This window comes from Galeopterus variegatus, unplaced genomic scaffold (assembly GCF_000696425.1).
Source record: "Galeopterus variegatus unplaced genomic scaffold, G_variegatus-3.0.2 Scaffold5075, whole genome shotgun sequence".
Classification (NCBI taxonomy): Eukaryota; Metazoa; Chordata; class Mammalia; order Dermoptera; family Cynocephalidae; genus Galeopterus; species Galeopterus variegatus.
In genome coordinates this window covers 93,791-109,663 of record NW_007731186.1, presented here as the reverse complement: position 1 = coordinate 109,663, position 15,873 = coordinate 93,791, and the positions used below count along the sequence as shown (strand labels likewise).

Genomic DNA, 15,873 nt, shown 5'->3' with positions numbered 1-15,873 from the left:
GTCAGCACCACGCCCACCCAGTGAGCAACCGGCCATCCCTATATGGGATCCGAACCCGTGGCCTTGGTGTTATCAGCACCGCACTCTCCCGAGTGAGCCACGGGCCGGCCCATGGGTTTCTGATGCTTTTTAACTGAGCCACACCCGTGGCCTTGGTGTTATCAGCACCACACTCTCCCGAGTGAGCCACGGGCCGGCCCATGGGTTTCTGATGCTTTTTAACTGAGCCACCAGCTGCCTCTGAGGGCCCCTGAGGACACAGCTGGGAATCCGCTGACTTAGGAGCTTGCCCACTGGGGTCCAGTTCTCCAGTTCTTATGCCTCGGTCCTTCCCCCCTTCCCAGCGCTCTAGGTTTAGGGGAAGCTGAGGGTGTGGGGCCCTCTCGGCTCCAGCACTGCAGGGCTCAGGGGCCAAGCCTCCCTGGCCACCTTGTCCTCTGGCCCCTCCTGCCCCGTCCTACTCCAGCAGGCCCAGCTCTGGGTTAGCAGAGGAGGTGAGCCCTGCCTCTGGCTGGGAGCGTCCTCGGGGTCAGTCTGGCAAGCTTGCGGCCAGCAGCCACGTTGGATTCTTTCTCTTCTCCTTTCTCTGGGGGACCCTGCAGCAGAGCCAGCCTCTCCTACGGCCAGACCTAGGGCAGTGAGGGGAGGGTGGGGAAGGCTGGGGTCTAGGGTCTCCCTCCTGAGCTTCACGGTGGCCAAAGTGCCTGCCACGGTCTCCTGCCCCCGGAGTCCGGGCTGGGGGCCCGGGCGGGGACGGCGTTCTGACAGTGGCTCCCCGGCAGCTGGCCCGTGCCCGCGGCTCAGCCTGCACTTCCACCTTCGGAGGAACCGGGGGGTCCACATCATCCAGTCATACATGCCATCCGTCCTCCTGGTCGCCATGTCCTGGGTCTCCTTCTGGATCAGTCAGGCCGCGGTTCCTGCCAGGGTGTCTCTAGGTACGGGGACCCTCACGTCTCCTCCGACAGGGCTGGTGGTGGTGGTGATGGGAGCTGGACCCTGGCCCTGCTACTCGTGAGCCCAGCCCCTGCCCTCCGGCCCCCCGTGCCACATGTCCTGGGGCAGAGGAGTCCGAACTTCAGCCGGGTGGGGTGGGGGCCAGCGGGCTCTCCGTCCTCTCCGTCCTCTGGGACGCAGGCCCCCTGAGGCTGGAGGCTCTGACGGTGGCACCTCCCCTGCCCCAGGCATCACCACAGTGCTGACAATGACCACGCTCATGGTCAGCGCCCGCTCCTCCCTGCCACGGGCGTCGGCCATCAAGGCACTGGACGTGTACTTCTGGATCTGCTATGTCTTCGTGTTCGCGGCCCTGGTGGAATATGCCTTCGCCCACTTCAACGCGGATTACAGGAGGAAGCAGAAGGCCAAGGTCAAGGTTGCGAAGCCAAGGGCAGAGGTGAGGCTGGTGGGCGGGTGTCCCTCCGGGCCCAGAAGCAAGGACAGACCCTGACTGCCACAGGGAGGGGGCAGCTGCCAGGGCCCTCTGCTGGCTGGTTCTGGGGGCCACTTGAGGCCCCCAGGCCCCAGGGGGACAGGTCTGGCCTCCTCAGCCCCGGCCTGATCATGGAGAGGGACATTGCTGGCCTGGGCGGGGTCCTGCATGGGAGTCTTGGTCATCGGGGGCCCTGGGAGCTGCGGCGAGCCCCTCAGCCGTGCCCCTGCCCCTGCAGATGGACGTGAGGAACGCTATCGTCCTCTTCTCCCTCTCGGCCGCCGGCGTCACCCAGGAGCTGGCTGTCTCCCGCCGGCAGTGCCGTGTTTCCGGGAACCTCATGGGCTCCTACAGGTCGGTGGAGGTGGAGACCGGGGAGACGAAGGAGCGGGGGCCCCACTCGGGGGGCCAGGGGGGCATCCGCGCTCGGTTCAAGCCCATCGATGCGGACACCATCGACATCTACGCCCGCGCCGTGTTCCCTGCGGCGTTCGCGGCCGTCAATGTCATCTACTGGGCAGCGTACACCATGTGAGCGCCGGACGCGGGGCCCTGGGAACTCCTGGGAGAAAGAGCCTCGGGGTGGTCTGTCCACAGCGAGAGGAAGCCTCGCCTCCCTGAGCCTTGACCCCAGCCTCGCACCCTAGACCAAGCAGACCAGGGAGCGCACGGGCTGCCCACAGAGCCACCTGAGCCCAAGGCCGAGCCAGGCTGGCACCAGGCTTGGGGGCTGTGAAATCTTGGGCTTAGAGAGTGATCCTGGTTTCTGGGCCTTTGCTCTGTGGGGTTGGGATGGGAGAGTGGGAGGAGGTGGGAGCTCGCAGAGGCCGTCTGTCCTGGTGAAATGGTGGAGGAGGGCATCCGTGAGGCCTCTTTGGCCCCAGCATGAAATAAAGCCTTGGCCTCGGTGGCCGGTTACACGCCTGTTGCTGCAGCCTCCTCTCCTGGCACCTGAGCCCACCCCAGCCGCCACGGGCTTGATGGGCGGGATTTGGGTGGGGACAGTCTGTGGAAGCCTGCAGGACACTTGGGGTTGAACATGCACCTTGCTCAGGGGTGAGGGGCCAGTAGGGTCAGGAGACTGTCCTCCCTCAGAGGGGAAGGAGACTGTCCTCCCTCAGAGGGGAGAGTTTCGGGAAGAAGAGCTTGCGCCAGTGACACCGACTCCATGCGTTTGGTCTCATCCGTATCACTGGGCTACGATGTGGCTGTTTCCTCAAGTGGGGCAGTGGGTCCCCGGGCCCAAGCCCTCGGGGGAGGGGTGGCGAGCTTAGGGCTGGCTGAGACAAAGCCGTATGCTTTTGCAACGCCTTCCTGAAATCCCGGAGACAGAAACTCAGACACAGGTACTCGGGGACAGAGGGGCTCTGGGCTGTGTCCCGGAAGATTAGCCATGCGGCCACATCCAGGGACAGCAGGGGAGGGCAGAGTTGCAGGGGCCTGAGGGGGCTGAGGGGAGCTCAAGCAATCTCCCCCCTCTTGGTCCCTTGGTGGGTCCCCCAGGCCAGGGTGCCACTGCAGTGCCCTCCCGGACATGGTGAGAGGAACTCAGAGGCCACCCAAGGCCCCACGAGGACCCCACAGATCTTCCCCACCTGCCATCATGGACTCAGCAGCCGAGGACCCACAGCCATCAGAGCTTTGTATGGGCAGCTCTTAACACGGGGTCCAATTTTCCATGGCACCGGGTCATTGCAGGTGGGAGAACAGCTGTTGGGGCCCCACCATCCGCTGTGGGGCCCGGCTGCCCAGAGCCCCTGGAATGCTCCTGAGTGGAGGCAAAGTCAGACAGTGTTATTAGTCTGTTTCTGTGGCTTATAACAAAATACATGGAACTGGGTGATTTATAAGAAAAGGAAATTTATTGCTTACAGTTTCAGAGGCTTGAAAGTCCAAAGTCCAGGGGACACAGCTGGTGAAGGCTTTCTTTGGTGGTGGCTTCAGTGACAGCAGGATATCACATTGTGAAAATGGTGGAGCAGAGAGACAGACTTTCTTCTCTCCTCTTTTAAAGCCCTCAGAACCACAGCCCTGACCACCATTATTAACCCATTCACTACTGCACGGTCCAACAATCCAATCACCTCTTCAAGGCTCACCTTCCAACTACCATAATAGGATTTCTTACCCTGTTAACAGTCACAGGAGGATTTAAACTTCAATGAGGTTGGGGGGTTGGGTCATCCAATCCGCAGCAGCCAGGCCACAGCCGCTGGCCCTGTGGGCCCCTCCTGGGGGCCCCCCACCCCACGCCACCGCTGGGGAGCTTGACAGTGACTGTAAACTGGAAAGGGAGCCTTGTCCACCCGCCCTCCTTACAGCCTGCCCAGCAGCCTGCAGTGGCCCCAGACAGGCTTGGCTGGCAGACAGGAAAGTCGCCACCAGGTCCCAGGTATTTCACCAGCGATACAGGACCAAGCTGCCTCCCCAAGAGCCAGGCTGCATTGAGGGCAGAGGAGGGCATCAGCCCTTCTGCCCAAACCACAGCCTGGCACTCACCACCTCTGCCTGCAGCTTGAAAACCCCTCACCTCCTAGTGGCACCTCCTCCCACCTGGGCTGCCTCTTTGGGCCCCTGCTATAAGGGATGAGGCTGTGAGGCTTGGCAGGGTCGTCCTGCAGGGGGGGATGACCGGGCTCCAGAGAGACCAGGAGCTGCAAACGAAGCAGAGTGGAGCTCGGAGCAAGGAGCAGCAGGGGGGCCAAGGAACAGCAGAGCCTGGATCTGGGTCGGCCAGGGCTTCAGGCCACTCCGAACAGCAGGGGGAGGCAGGCCCAGCTGGTCAGCTCTGTGTCTAAGGACAGTGACATCCAAGGGTGGAGACGTCCCCTGCAGGGGCCCCTTCTCCGCCTCCTCACCTTGAAACCCTCTGTTCTGGGTGCCTCCTGCAGAGTTACTCTTCCCCTCTTCCCTGGAACCCAGAGTTGCCCAGGGTGGGGACCCAAGCTCCAGATGGCACACCCTGTAGCTACTGGGCTAGGCCCAAGACTGCCCACCACCACCTCCCACCCCAGGGTCCTGCCCCAAGGATGGGCCTCCCACCAGAGAAGGCCGGGCAGGGTCAGCTCCAACTTCTGGGTCTTCGGGGAGGTGCGGGTGGGTTCAAGGTTCACCTGGACCTGGAGGCCAGCAGGCCAACTCCCTCTGCCACCAGGACACTGCCCCACCCCAGTGCCCCTGGGCCTGTCCTCTCGCGCCTGCGGCTGCCCTCCTGCCACTTCACGTCCTCACGAAGAGCTATTTAAAGCCGGCCTTTGCGACTGCCTTGGGCACCCACGCAGCCAGGCCCACCCGGCAGCAGCCTTTGCCTGATTCCTGATTCTGCAACCAGCAATCTCTCCCTCCCCCTGCAGGCTGCTATTCCTGCCCACATATTTACAGGGCCAGGAAAAGGACGGGAAGGGCTGATGCTTTTTAAACACCGACTTCTGTTCTGGTAGTGACGACAGGAGCAGATGGGAGGCCAGTGTGCAGCTGGGAGGAACCCGTTTGGGAAGGGGACGTCAGCGTTTCCTGCAATGGGGGCTCCTGGGCGGAGGGGGGCAGGGAGGCGGCCGGGCTCCAGATGTGCCTCATTCCAGCAGGGGCAAGGCTTTGGGGGTCGAAGGCTGGAGTGTGTGTCAGGAACGGAGATGTCTAAACACCTCCTGAGAGCTGTGGCCACTCTTCCCCAAGGCTGGAAGTGGAGGCTGGAGGGGCTGGGGTGTCGGGGACAGTGCCCACTTCTCTTTCCTGACCATGGCCAGGCAACTGCCCCTTCCCCTCCCCTCCGAGAGATGCATTGAGGGGAGTCCCCTGGGGTGTCCTCGTTTGAGTTCCCTCATAAGCAGAGCCTGAGACAAGGACGTGGTTGCAGGGAGTTTATGTGGGGTAGGGGGATCATTTTCTTGCAGCTACAAATTAGGCAGCTTAAAACAGCAGAAATCTGTTCTCTCGCAGCTCTGGAGGCCGGAGTCCAAAACCAAGGCATGGCAGGGCTGGTTCCTCCTGGACACTCCCCGGGAGGATCCTGCCCAGGGCCCTCCCCAGCTCCTGGCGCTGCCCGCGACCCTCGGGACTCCCTGACTGTAGACGCATCACTCCGATCTCTGCCTCTGTCGTCACGTGGCGTTTTCTGTGTCCTCTGCTGCTCTTATAGGAGCACCTGTCATTGGGTTTAGGGCCCACCCTCCTTTAGTATGACCTCATCTTAACCACAAAGACCCTATTTCCAAATAAGGTCACATTCCGAGGTTCCAGGCAGATGCGAACTCAGTGCAGAGGGTGATCCCCACGGCAGGAGCAACAGAGGAGGAGGCGAGGAGGAGGGAGGGAGACCGGCAGCAGGTCCCGGGCCTGCTGGGGAGCCCGGCAGAGCTGTGTGGCCTGTGCCTCCCCAAATCTGAAGAACTAGGGCTGGGGCATCTCTCCACCAACTCCCACCCCCTGGGCCCCCAGGGCTGCCCCGTGCCCAGGCTGAGCGGACGCCCCCAGCAAGGCTCCTGAGGACACTGGAGAAGGCACTGTGGGCCCACATGGATCTGTCCCCCATGCTGCTGCTTAAACCTGCTGCAGCCCAAGGGGCCGCAGCTCAGACCCGGGGCCCCATGCCCTGCTCACGTCTGCTCAGGCACCATCCAGGCTGAGCGGACGCCCCCAGCAAGGCTCCTGAGGACACTGGAGAAGGCACTGTGGGCCCGCACGGATCTGTCCCCCATGCTGCTGCTTAAACCTGCTGCAGCCCAAGGGGCCGCAGCTCAGACCCGAGGCCCCATGCCCTGCTCACGTCTGCTCAGGCACCACGTCAGTCTGTGGCTGACTTCACGGCATGGAAAGAGGGTCCGTGGGACAAGCCAGTCTGTCCCCATGGCATGGGACCGTCACTGACATTTATCACCTCCCTCCTCCTCCTGTCTCTTGCTGCCTGAGTTACCTCCAACTAAGTGACCCAGGCCCGGGCGTGAGGGGCAACCCAGCCACCTGCCCTGGTCAGGTGGTCGTTGCTGCAGGTGTCCGCTCTGTGCCTGCTCCAGACACTCCCCTCCTGTCCCTGCCTGAGCGCTCTCATGCTAATGGGGTCACCCCAGCAGGACAGTCACCCCTGCCTGTGCCTGCCGGGCCACCAGCACCAGGGCTCTGGAGTAGTCAGGGGATAAGGGCAGTTTCGGAGACTGCGGATGGGGAAACAATGAGAGGATTCTGATCGTTGACGGGTAAATCCATCCCGCTGTGAACTTGGGCACCAGGGTCTGACCACAGGATGGGTCCACAAGCCCAGTGGGTGACTGCAGAACGGATGTGGGCCATGTGGCGTCCACAAGCCACCACGCCAGCTGGAGGACATAGTGATGTTTTGGGTCCCTTGGTATCACTGCAACTCAGACCCTGTGTCCAAAAGTCCTGATTGTGATGTCCTTTCTGCAGGATAGTCACTCTGGTGGACGGCAGCAGGGACAGGCTTCATCGTGTGTGGCTTCATTGTGTGTGTGTGTGTGGTATGCAAGGGAGGGCAAGCCTCCCCTTCCACCGAAATAGGATTTGCAGCCCTCGGAGTGTGCCCGGCAGGGTGAAGGGGGTCGAGGGCAGCACCTGCTCCTCATTCTGGACTCAAACAATTGAGAGTGTGGAGCAGTGTGGTCGGACAGGGCGGGCTGCTGTCCCGAGCCTCTGGGCTGCCTGTCCTGGGTCCGCTCAGGCCGAGAGATCCTGGAGAGAGGTTGGGGGCTCCCCCTGGGCCAGGGAGCAGAATGGACAACCAGGCAGAGGCTGGGAAGGGTCAGCTTCGCACCAGGAGAGTGGAGGAGAGGCCACCTCTGCTGGGAGGGGCCGTTGGGCCGCCACGTCGGGAGTAAGGGCCCACAGTTTCCTGTTGGGACAGTTCTCCGTCCCGCGAGTGGCACTCACCGCCTTTCGGTCCTCCTGACTCCTGGAGGATGTTTGCAGAGTGAACAGCTTGGAGTTACTTCCCTCCAGGGCAAAGGGTGGGCTATTTTCCTGCCGGTTATAAAATATCTGGGTCCCCTAAGCTCAGGGTTGGCCTCCTGCGATGGAACCCACCGTGTGTGTGGCACCCGTCTGGGTACGTATGCGGTGCTCCCCTGGGACCTGGGAGCAAGAGGCCGGTGCAAACGTGCAGGCGTTCACTGCCTGCTGTGCGTGCATGAGGTCTTTAGTCTCTGACCCAAGAGCCTGTGTGTTCTGACAGCGCCCTTGAGACTGAGGCAGGCTAACTTGTAAGATCTCAGACCCTTCAGACTTCTAGAAAATTCCTTAGCCCAATACTAGCTGTGAGTGCAAACAGGATACCCGTTTGCCTGGCCTCCCCTAGCAAGCCCCAGGCCATGTTAAGTGAGAATTACAGGAGGCCGTGGATTTGGACTGAGCCCCTGCATTTGCCCCAACCAAACCAGCCGAGAATCACAATGGATTCACCCCTGCTGAGTTTCCACGTCACCAAACCGAACCTGAGGTGTGATCTGACCCTCCCGGAAATCAGGAGAGCAAGACGATGGCCGGTTTCAGTCTCCAGTGGGCATGATAATGACGTCCGTGGGTTCTGATCCTTCACCTGGTGTGAACCAGGTGTTCCTCTGCTGTTCTGTCTACCTGTCCTGCCTTTCAAGGACGGCGAGTTAAAAAGGACCGTGTGGCCTGCGCTCTTAGTCTCTGCGTCCTTCAGCCCCTTCTCTGCCTATGAAGCCAGCCTTTAGCCCTCTGCTGGACTTGCTGCAACACTCACTCTGTTTTACGGCATGAAGCGTCGCCTGTTTCTAGAATTGCAATAAAGCCAACACTTGCTGCAACACTCACTCTGTTTTACGGCATGAAGCGTCGCCTGTTTCTAGAATTGCAATCTAATTGAGATCTCTAAACCCAGTTTGTTGCAATTTTGTCTTTTGACACCTGCCACTCCAAAGCCAGGCCCAACAAGGTATGGGGGACCTTGGGGATCTGAGGACCCCTCATACCGCCGCCCTGAGCTCACAGACCCCTCCCCCTCCTCACCCAGATGCCCACTGTCTCTGTGCGGGGCGGGGGGAGAAATGGAGCGACCACGTGCTGAGACTGAGCAGAACCTGACCCGCCTGTTCGAATCCCGGGTTCAGATGAACTTGAGTTATTTTTCCTGCTGCCTGGCACATGGGGCTGGTGAGCAGCCAAGACACAGAGAAAAGGTGACAACACGGCGTGCTCTTCCCCTCCAGGTTCTGTGACTTCTGACGACCCTCCCCTATGGGCCAAGTATTCCTGGAAGGGGCCGAGGACTGCCTGGCTCGAGGCGTGTCCTGCAGCTTGTTCTGGCCCCCCCTTCCCCAGCAGCCAGAGCAGGGGCGCAGATAAAAGGAGCACGCTGAGAACACAGAGGCAGCGCGCCGTCCCTGAGAGTTCAGAGTTCAGCACCGAGCCAGCGCCCGGCATGTCCACCTCACGTGTCATGTGTCATACCACAGCTACTGTCGGAATCCTGCCGACATAGCCTATTGGTCTGGCTGTGGCTAATGTCTGAAATCCTCACAGCGCCGATTGTCTAGCTCTTAATCCTGTTCGTGACGCCAGTTGTAGAGCTAGGCGACCACGCCAGTTGTCGGGCTCTTTTACCTGCCCGTAATCCTGCACTGACTGGGCTGATTGTTGAGCTTGGGCTGGGTCTAGAGCTCACAGACCCCTCAAGCCCGTTCACAGACTGGGTCACAAACCCTTCATACACCAGGCTGGGTCCCCAGACCCCACACACAGCAGGCTGGGTCACCAGACCCCTTTACATGCAGGTCTATGAGCTAGGTAACCGGCCAAAAGGTCCTTGGAGCAATAGGTTGGAAGGCATGGCCGTGCCAGGTGGACACCCAAGGCCCAAGGCCGACGCCTGCCCGCCTGCTTCACTAAAACTCCTCCCTCCCAAAAAAAACACAAGAATAGCAACAAAACTAAAAAGACACATTGGCGCACATGTGCACTAACTCCACACACACACACAATTTTCTTACAAAGGATGTGCTGAACCAGACCCAACCGGACTGAGGCGAGGGCCCTGACCAAACTATTCTATTTTCCGGTTGGGGGGGATTCCAGCCCAGCTGGCTGGGACACCCACCTCCCCGTCCTCACCCCCTGCCTTAGGGAGCTTCCCCCAGGGTCTCCAGGCCCCCCACCAAGAATCTGGTGACTCCTTGTCCAGGCCCCCGGTCGCTCCCCAGGTGGGCCCAGGGGCACCAGCTCTGCATGCCAGCTTGGCCAGGGGCAGGGTGGAGGGCTTCACGTCCTCAGCCTGTAATTCCCCAAGCCCCTAACTCCCTGGGTACTAAGGATCCCATGCTCCCAAACTTTACGGCAGGGCTCTCAGGGGCTCCCCTGAGGCACATGCTGTGGCAGGAGGCAGGCATGACCTGGGTACCTGCTGTGGACCCCCTGGGAGGTTGCCGCATCTCCCAAAGCTGCAGCCCTCACCGTGTAGTGGAGGTATCCCCAGGAGGGTGGCGATTAAACGAGGTCCCATCCTAAAGCAGTTTGTCAGGGGGAGGCGTCATGGGGGTCAGCAGGTGCCGAGTACAGCCTCTGACTGTGGCTGGTGGTCCCTCTTGGGAGTGAGGCTAGCCCAGCCCCTACCTACAGTAGGTTCTTGACCCTTGGTGACGAGGTCCGGGGGGATTTGCTCCCTGCAAGGGGAAGCTGGGACACTTTCCAAAGAGAGACATGCCTGGACACAGCCGGGCTGCAAGGCCTTTGGTTTAATCCTCCCTGCCGGGCAGGCCCTGCTTGTCCATCTGCTGCTTTGCTGGGGCCAGCACCACCTGGCAGGGAGGCTATCTCCTTCTGTCCTGGCAGAGCTGCTCCAACCTGGCTTGAGTGAACACCACGGTGAGCGCATGTGTGCGCGCGTGTGTGTATTTATGTGTGTGCAAATGTGCAGCCTTCAGTCTCAAAGTCCACAGAGCCACCAGTCAAGCAGAACCCACGGTGGACTTCAGCTCCCCTCTGCTGCCAGCTGCGGTTACCTCCCACCTTGGACAAGGCAACTGACTCAGCAGATGGTATCTGGTGCACAGAGGCATTTACATTTCCAGTTCTTAGACCAGATGATGTGGATGTCGTCAAGGCTCTGGATGCCTTTTGTCAAATTGCTTTTGAGAAAATGGTCCCAGATGCAGCTCCCACAGTGGGCAGGAGGGTGGTGGTGGTGGGGATCCGGTCCCCCACAACCTTGCCAGGCTGAGGGAGCCACAGGACAAGGTTTTGGCCGGGAAGCCTGACCCTTGTGCAGTTTATGAACGTCAGGCCTCAGCCCCTGTTCACTGTCATCCCCCCCATAGCCCACGAACTCAGATTCTGAGTAAAAGGCAAAGAAACCGGGGAGTGGGGGGCGTGAGGTGGTGCCACAGCTGGCAGATCCCCTCTGACACGTGCAGACCGGGTGGACAGGCAAGCTTGGTGTCCCACGTGAGGACGAGAAGGCGAGGTGCTCAGGCTGAGCAGCTCCGAGAGCTTCCTGGGCCTCACCGCTCAGCGTCTCCCTGTAACGAGTCAGCTGTGGTTTTGTGTATTTTCATGTGGCTGACATAGCGCTCGTCGCAGCCCCTCCATGGCACCAGCATTGTCACAGTGACTGTGGCTGGTGCTGCCTGCTTGGCCACGCCGGCCCTGCTTGGGTCTCAAATGCAGTCCCATGCAGCAGGGGCAAGTGACAGCAGGACAAAGTCCACTTCCCAGCACCTAACCATCCCTGCAGCACACAGCACAAGTGCCCAGCCTTAGCCCTGCTTCCCTGCCAGCCTGTGACCCTGCCCCAGGCACTGACCTGGACCCCTACCCTGCCTCTTGCTGGCCCATGACCCTGGCCTGGGCACTGACCTGGACCCCGGCCCTGCCCCTTGCTGACCTGTGACCCTGGCCTGGGCACTGACCTGGACCCCTATCCTGCCCCTTGCTGGCCCATGACCCTGACCTGGGCACTGAACTCGACGCCAGCCCTGCCCCCTGGCCCAGGCACTGACCTAGACCCTGCCCCTGCCCCTTGCCAACCCATGACCCTGTCCCTGGCACTTACTGGACCCCAGCCCTGCCCCCTGCTGGCCTGCGACCTTGGACCAGGCAGGGAAACTCCCTGGCCCTCAGTGTCTCATCCACAGAATGGGGTCATGATTCCCACCTCCTAGGAATGTGCTGGAGCTGATGCTCAACACAGAGGGACCCTCTAAGTGGAGGCGTGACTGTGCTGGTGTGGGGCATGGGCCCTCGTGGGGGGTGGCCTGTGCCTCCCTGCGAGATGTAGCCAGGGAGTGTGTGGGAAGGGCCTGGCCCAGCAGCGTCCAGCCTGGGCCTTCCCCAGTCCAGCCTCCCCTCCCCTGCCCTGATGCAGCAGCCCCCTCCCCACTCTCCTGCTGCTGCTCCCCCAGCTCCTCCTCCAGTTCACGCACGCACCACACACACACACGCACACACACACATGCACACACACACGCACACACACACACGCATGCTCCCCCAGCTCCTCCTCCAGTTCACGCACGCACCACACACACACACGCACACACACACACGCACACACACGCGCGCACACGCACACACACACGCGCGTGCGCACACGCACATACACACACACCACACACTGTATCCCTTAGGGCCAATCCATAGGTTTTTAAACAGAGAGCATCTAATGTGCAGGATTACTAAGCTGTGACAGGAGTGACCACAGGGGAAGGACTCTCAGTGGTCCCCTAGCACTGAGGGAGGGCTCCACAGCGGGACAGACATGGAAGGCGCTGCTCCTCAGGTCGGGTCTGACTTCATGGTTGAAGGTGGAGCTGTGCCCACTGGATGGGGGAGGAGCTTGCTGCGTCACAGGACCAGAGCAGGTGGCAGGAAGCAGCCCCCCGGGGCTCACAGGATGCAGGGCGGGTGGGGGTCTGGAGCCCATGGTGCCATGGCTGGCAGGACCAGGCAGCACCAGGCAGGCCAGAGCTGCAAGGTCACCGAGGTACCCCTCGTTCTGTGTGCATGGCTGGGCAGAGCACCCCGATATCTCCAGGCCTGCACTGACCCACCAGGAGGGGAGACCCTCCTCCGCAGCGTCCCTCCCATGCCCTCTCCTGGGGAAGCTCGGCACTGCGCTCGCTGGGAACGGGCGACGCTTGCAGCCACCAGCTCCCCATGGGCAAAGCCAGGGTGCGTCCAGCACCCCCAGTGCAGGACAGCCCCACAAGGAGTGACCTGCCCAAACGTCAGCAGTGCCAGGCGGGAACCCTTGGCTTGAAGGAATGCCATCTGTAATCACAAGTGGTAAAGGGTGAATGTAGAGCGGCACACGGGCACACGGACACACGGACACAGACAGACACATACAAACACATGTGCACAGACACACAGGCATTCTGAAACAGAGACACTGGGACACAAACAAGCACACACACCCCTCTCCCTCTAGGCAGGAAGGGACCCTCTCTGGATGCTTCCCTGACTGTTCCCCAACTCCCCGTCCTCCTGGGCTGGGCCTTCTGTAGCCTGGCCTCTCACACCCCTCCCTGCTCCCCGGGCCACAGGGCCTTTGCACGGCCACCCTCTGCCTCCCTGGTCTCCCACTGCTCTTGCCCTCGGGTCCCACAGCCAGCCTCTCTTCCAGGCCCTGGACAGCCCCTGCTCCCTCATCATGCATACCCATGTGACTCAGTGACAGTGGTCTGTCCCCACCAGCTCAGGTCCCATGAGGGGACAACCATGTCCAGCTGACTCACCACTATCCCTCTCACAACTCCAGGCATCCAGTAGGCTCTTGATCAACATCCACTGAATGAATGAATCGATGAATGAATGAAGTGGATGTTGTCACTTGAGCCAGTTTCTCCAAATCCTGTGAACTGTGACAAAGAAAGGAAACATCTGTCCCAGTCCCTCCCCAGCAGCTAGGCCAAACACCTGTCAGCAACCACTGTGGGCCCTTCCTGTGACCAGCGTGGTCCTTGCCCTGCCCCGCCCAGGTTAGCCTCACACAGGCAGGCTGACCAATGTCCCTGACCCCATGGGCTCCATGAGACACCGGCTCCTGTGGGTCACTGCTTTCTGGTCAGTCCCAAGCATCGAGCCAGCACAAATGGTCTGTGAGCTTGGATGAGGAGGGTGTCTGCCTGGAGCTGAGATTATCGGGACCCTACTGGGGAACAGTCAACCACCCCCAGAGGTCTCATGAGTCACAATGAGCATAAACTCTCTCTAAATCACAAAGTCATCATCCCAAGGACATTAACCAAAGAAAATCAGAGGGTGAGTCTGGAGCCACCAGTGCAGAGCCACCCCTCCCTGGGGGCTTGGGGGATGGGCCCTGCATGGCCCGCCCCCCACTGGGAGGCTGCCTGAGGCCCAGGCCCGGTGGCCCCACTCTGCCCTCTGCTGGCCGCTGGCCGCCCCTCCCCCCTCCCATTCCCTGTCCACACCTGCCCAGAGGCCGGCCACCCTGTACCCCTGCCTGCTGGCACCGGTGAGGGAAGGACAGGAAGGCAGGCTGCTTTGGCATTCATGTCCTCCCTGCCCCGCCTTCACCTGTCCGCGTGCCTTTCTGCGTTGCTGAAGTTTTATAATAGCCTGTATCACTTTTACAACCAGTTGACATTTTTTCATTTGGGGAACAATAGGGCTTTCTGATTATGGAAGTGTACGAGGCCTCTGTGGGAAATCTGGGAACTACAGAAACTGCAGGGTGGGAGGGCCCCGCCCTTAGCCACTCTAGGGCCGCCTGTGCCCGGTTCCAAGGGTCACCTCCACGCCCTGCCTGCCCAACCTCAGAGGCCCCAGGGCGAGTCCTTGAAACCGGCCATTACACCACAGCTGCAACTTGTCTGTGCGGCTGGGCAGCAACGGGAGGTGGGAGGCGACAGTAACTCTAACCTCCCTTGGGGAGATGGAGTTCCCCAGAACAGAGCCTGGGGTGCGGGAGGCCAGCCTGGCCCCAGCACTCACACATGCATTCTGCTGAGTGCCTGGAGGGGCCGTGGGGACACATTGGGGACCCAGCCCAACAGGGTGCCAGCCTTTGACCAAAATCTGGAAGTAAGAGTGGCTGGCAAATTTGGGAGCAAACAACCTGCGTGTGTAAGGTGTGACTGCCTTCCCTTGGGGCAGCACCCTCTGCACTCAGAGCCTCTGGGTGTGGGCTCTGGGCTGGGGGCCGTGGGGAGCTCCCCACCTTCCTGGAGGCAGGTCATAGAATAATGGGGGATTTTGAACACCAGAGGGATGGACACAGACTGACATGCACTAAGGAAGTTGGAAGGTGCCACATAAATCCCAGCACAGAAGGCGTGGCTTGGGCCAGAGGGTAGCAATGGAGGTCGTGGCACCCGGTTAGACTGTGGAAAGGTGGAGCTGCCAGGATGTGCAGATGGAGTAGTGTGAGGTGTAAGAGGGTAGAGCGGGCAAAGGTGACTCCAAGGTTTTCGGGCTGAGCACCTGGAAGGATGGCCTTGGCACCGACCGAGATGGGGAAGAGAGTAGCCGAGGGAGGCTGTTAGGAGGATGGTGGGGTTGGGAATGAGGCTTGGTCAGGAGGCCAGGGAAGCCATCTGAGCACAGGACGAGAGCTGCCCAAAGGCTGGGCCTCGGGCGCTTTGACAGGCGGCAAAACCAGGAGGCAGCGGAGAGAAGAGCGGTAACCTGGGCGAGCCTTATCTAGGAGGGACCTGCTGTCAGGTCTGAGACTGGCCCGTTTCATTTAAAGTGTGGAAATGGATGGTGACAGTGGGGTGGAGTCCTAGAGAAAGTGGCAGGAGAGGGAGGTGGGCTGAGGGGCAGACAGCTCTTGTCAGGAGCTCTGTTGTAGAGGAGCAGAGAAAGGGGCAGGTGAGGGGAGCTTCTGCGGGAGGAGGCACCTAGGGCACCTGACGCCGGTGAGGCCGGGCCGTCTGCAGGTCTCGGTGCGTGCCATCCCTCTCTATGGAGAATGTGGCTTCTGGGTCCTCTAGGGTCACCCCTGTGCCTGGCACTGAGAGAGTGCCAGGGAGTATCTGTGGAATAAAAGTGAGGGACCAAGCACTCCCCACGACTGTCCTGGGCAGGCCGGGACTGGAGTCCAGCTGGCCACCTGGGTGGTGTGGGGGTGGGGGGGCGGCAGGGGAGTAGCAGAGGCGAGGGCCAGGGTGGGCAGTGGTGGCAGGGACCAGCGGGCTGCAGGCCCCTGAGTCTGGGGTGCCCACCTGGTGCCCAGGTGAGGTCTCGTAAACAGGAGGTCCCGGCCCCAGGGGTGCAACCAGCACAGGATGGGAAACCGGCGTCACACTTAGGGGAGGAGCCCGGGACGCAGCGGCCTGACGGGCGTGGGGGGCAGCATGGGAGGAGGTCAAGTGCCACCGAGTTAGAGGGGCCCGGGGGTCGCGGCTTCAGAGACGAAGGTCGTGGGCGGAGGGAGCCGCCCGAGTGCGGACAACGTTCTCCGCCAGGGCTCCCGGATTCCGCGGCCAGGGAGGGGCTGGGCCGGGCGG

General features: G+C 61.1%; 1 protein-coding gene across 1 annotated transcript in view; it reads left to right on the top strand.

The window, feature by feature from the left end:
• The window catches only part of GABRD (gamma-aminobutyric acid (GABA) A receptor, delta), a 10,627-nt gene extending 8,274 nt beyond the window's left edge, over positions 1 to 2,353 (top strand). Inside the window, exons 7-9 of the mRNA XM_008588863.1 lie at positions 783 to 938; positions 1,185 to 1,396; positions 1,671 to 2,353. Coding sequence (XP_008587085.1) covers positions 783 to 938; positions 1,185 to 1,396; positions 1,671 to 1,967 — 665 coding nt within the window. The 3' untranslated portion in view covers positions 1,968 to 2,353. The remainder of the gene's footprint in view (positions 1 to 782; positions 939 to 1,184; positions 1,397 to 1,670) is intronic.
• The last annotated feature ends 13,520 nt before the right edge of the window (positions 2,354 to 15,873 follow it).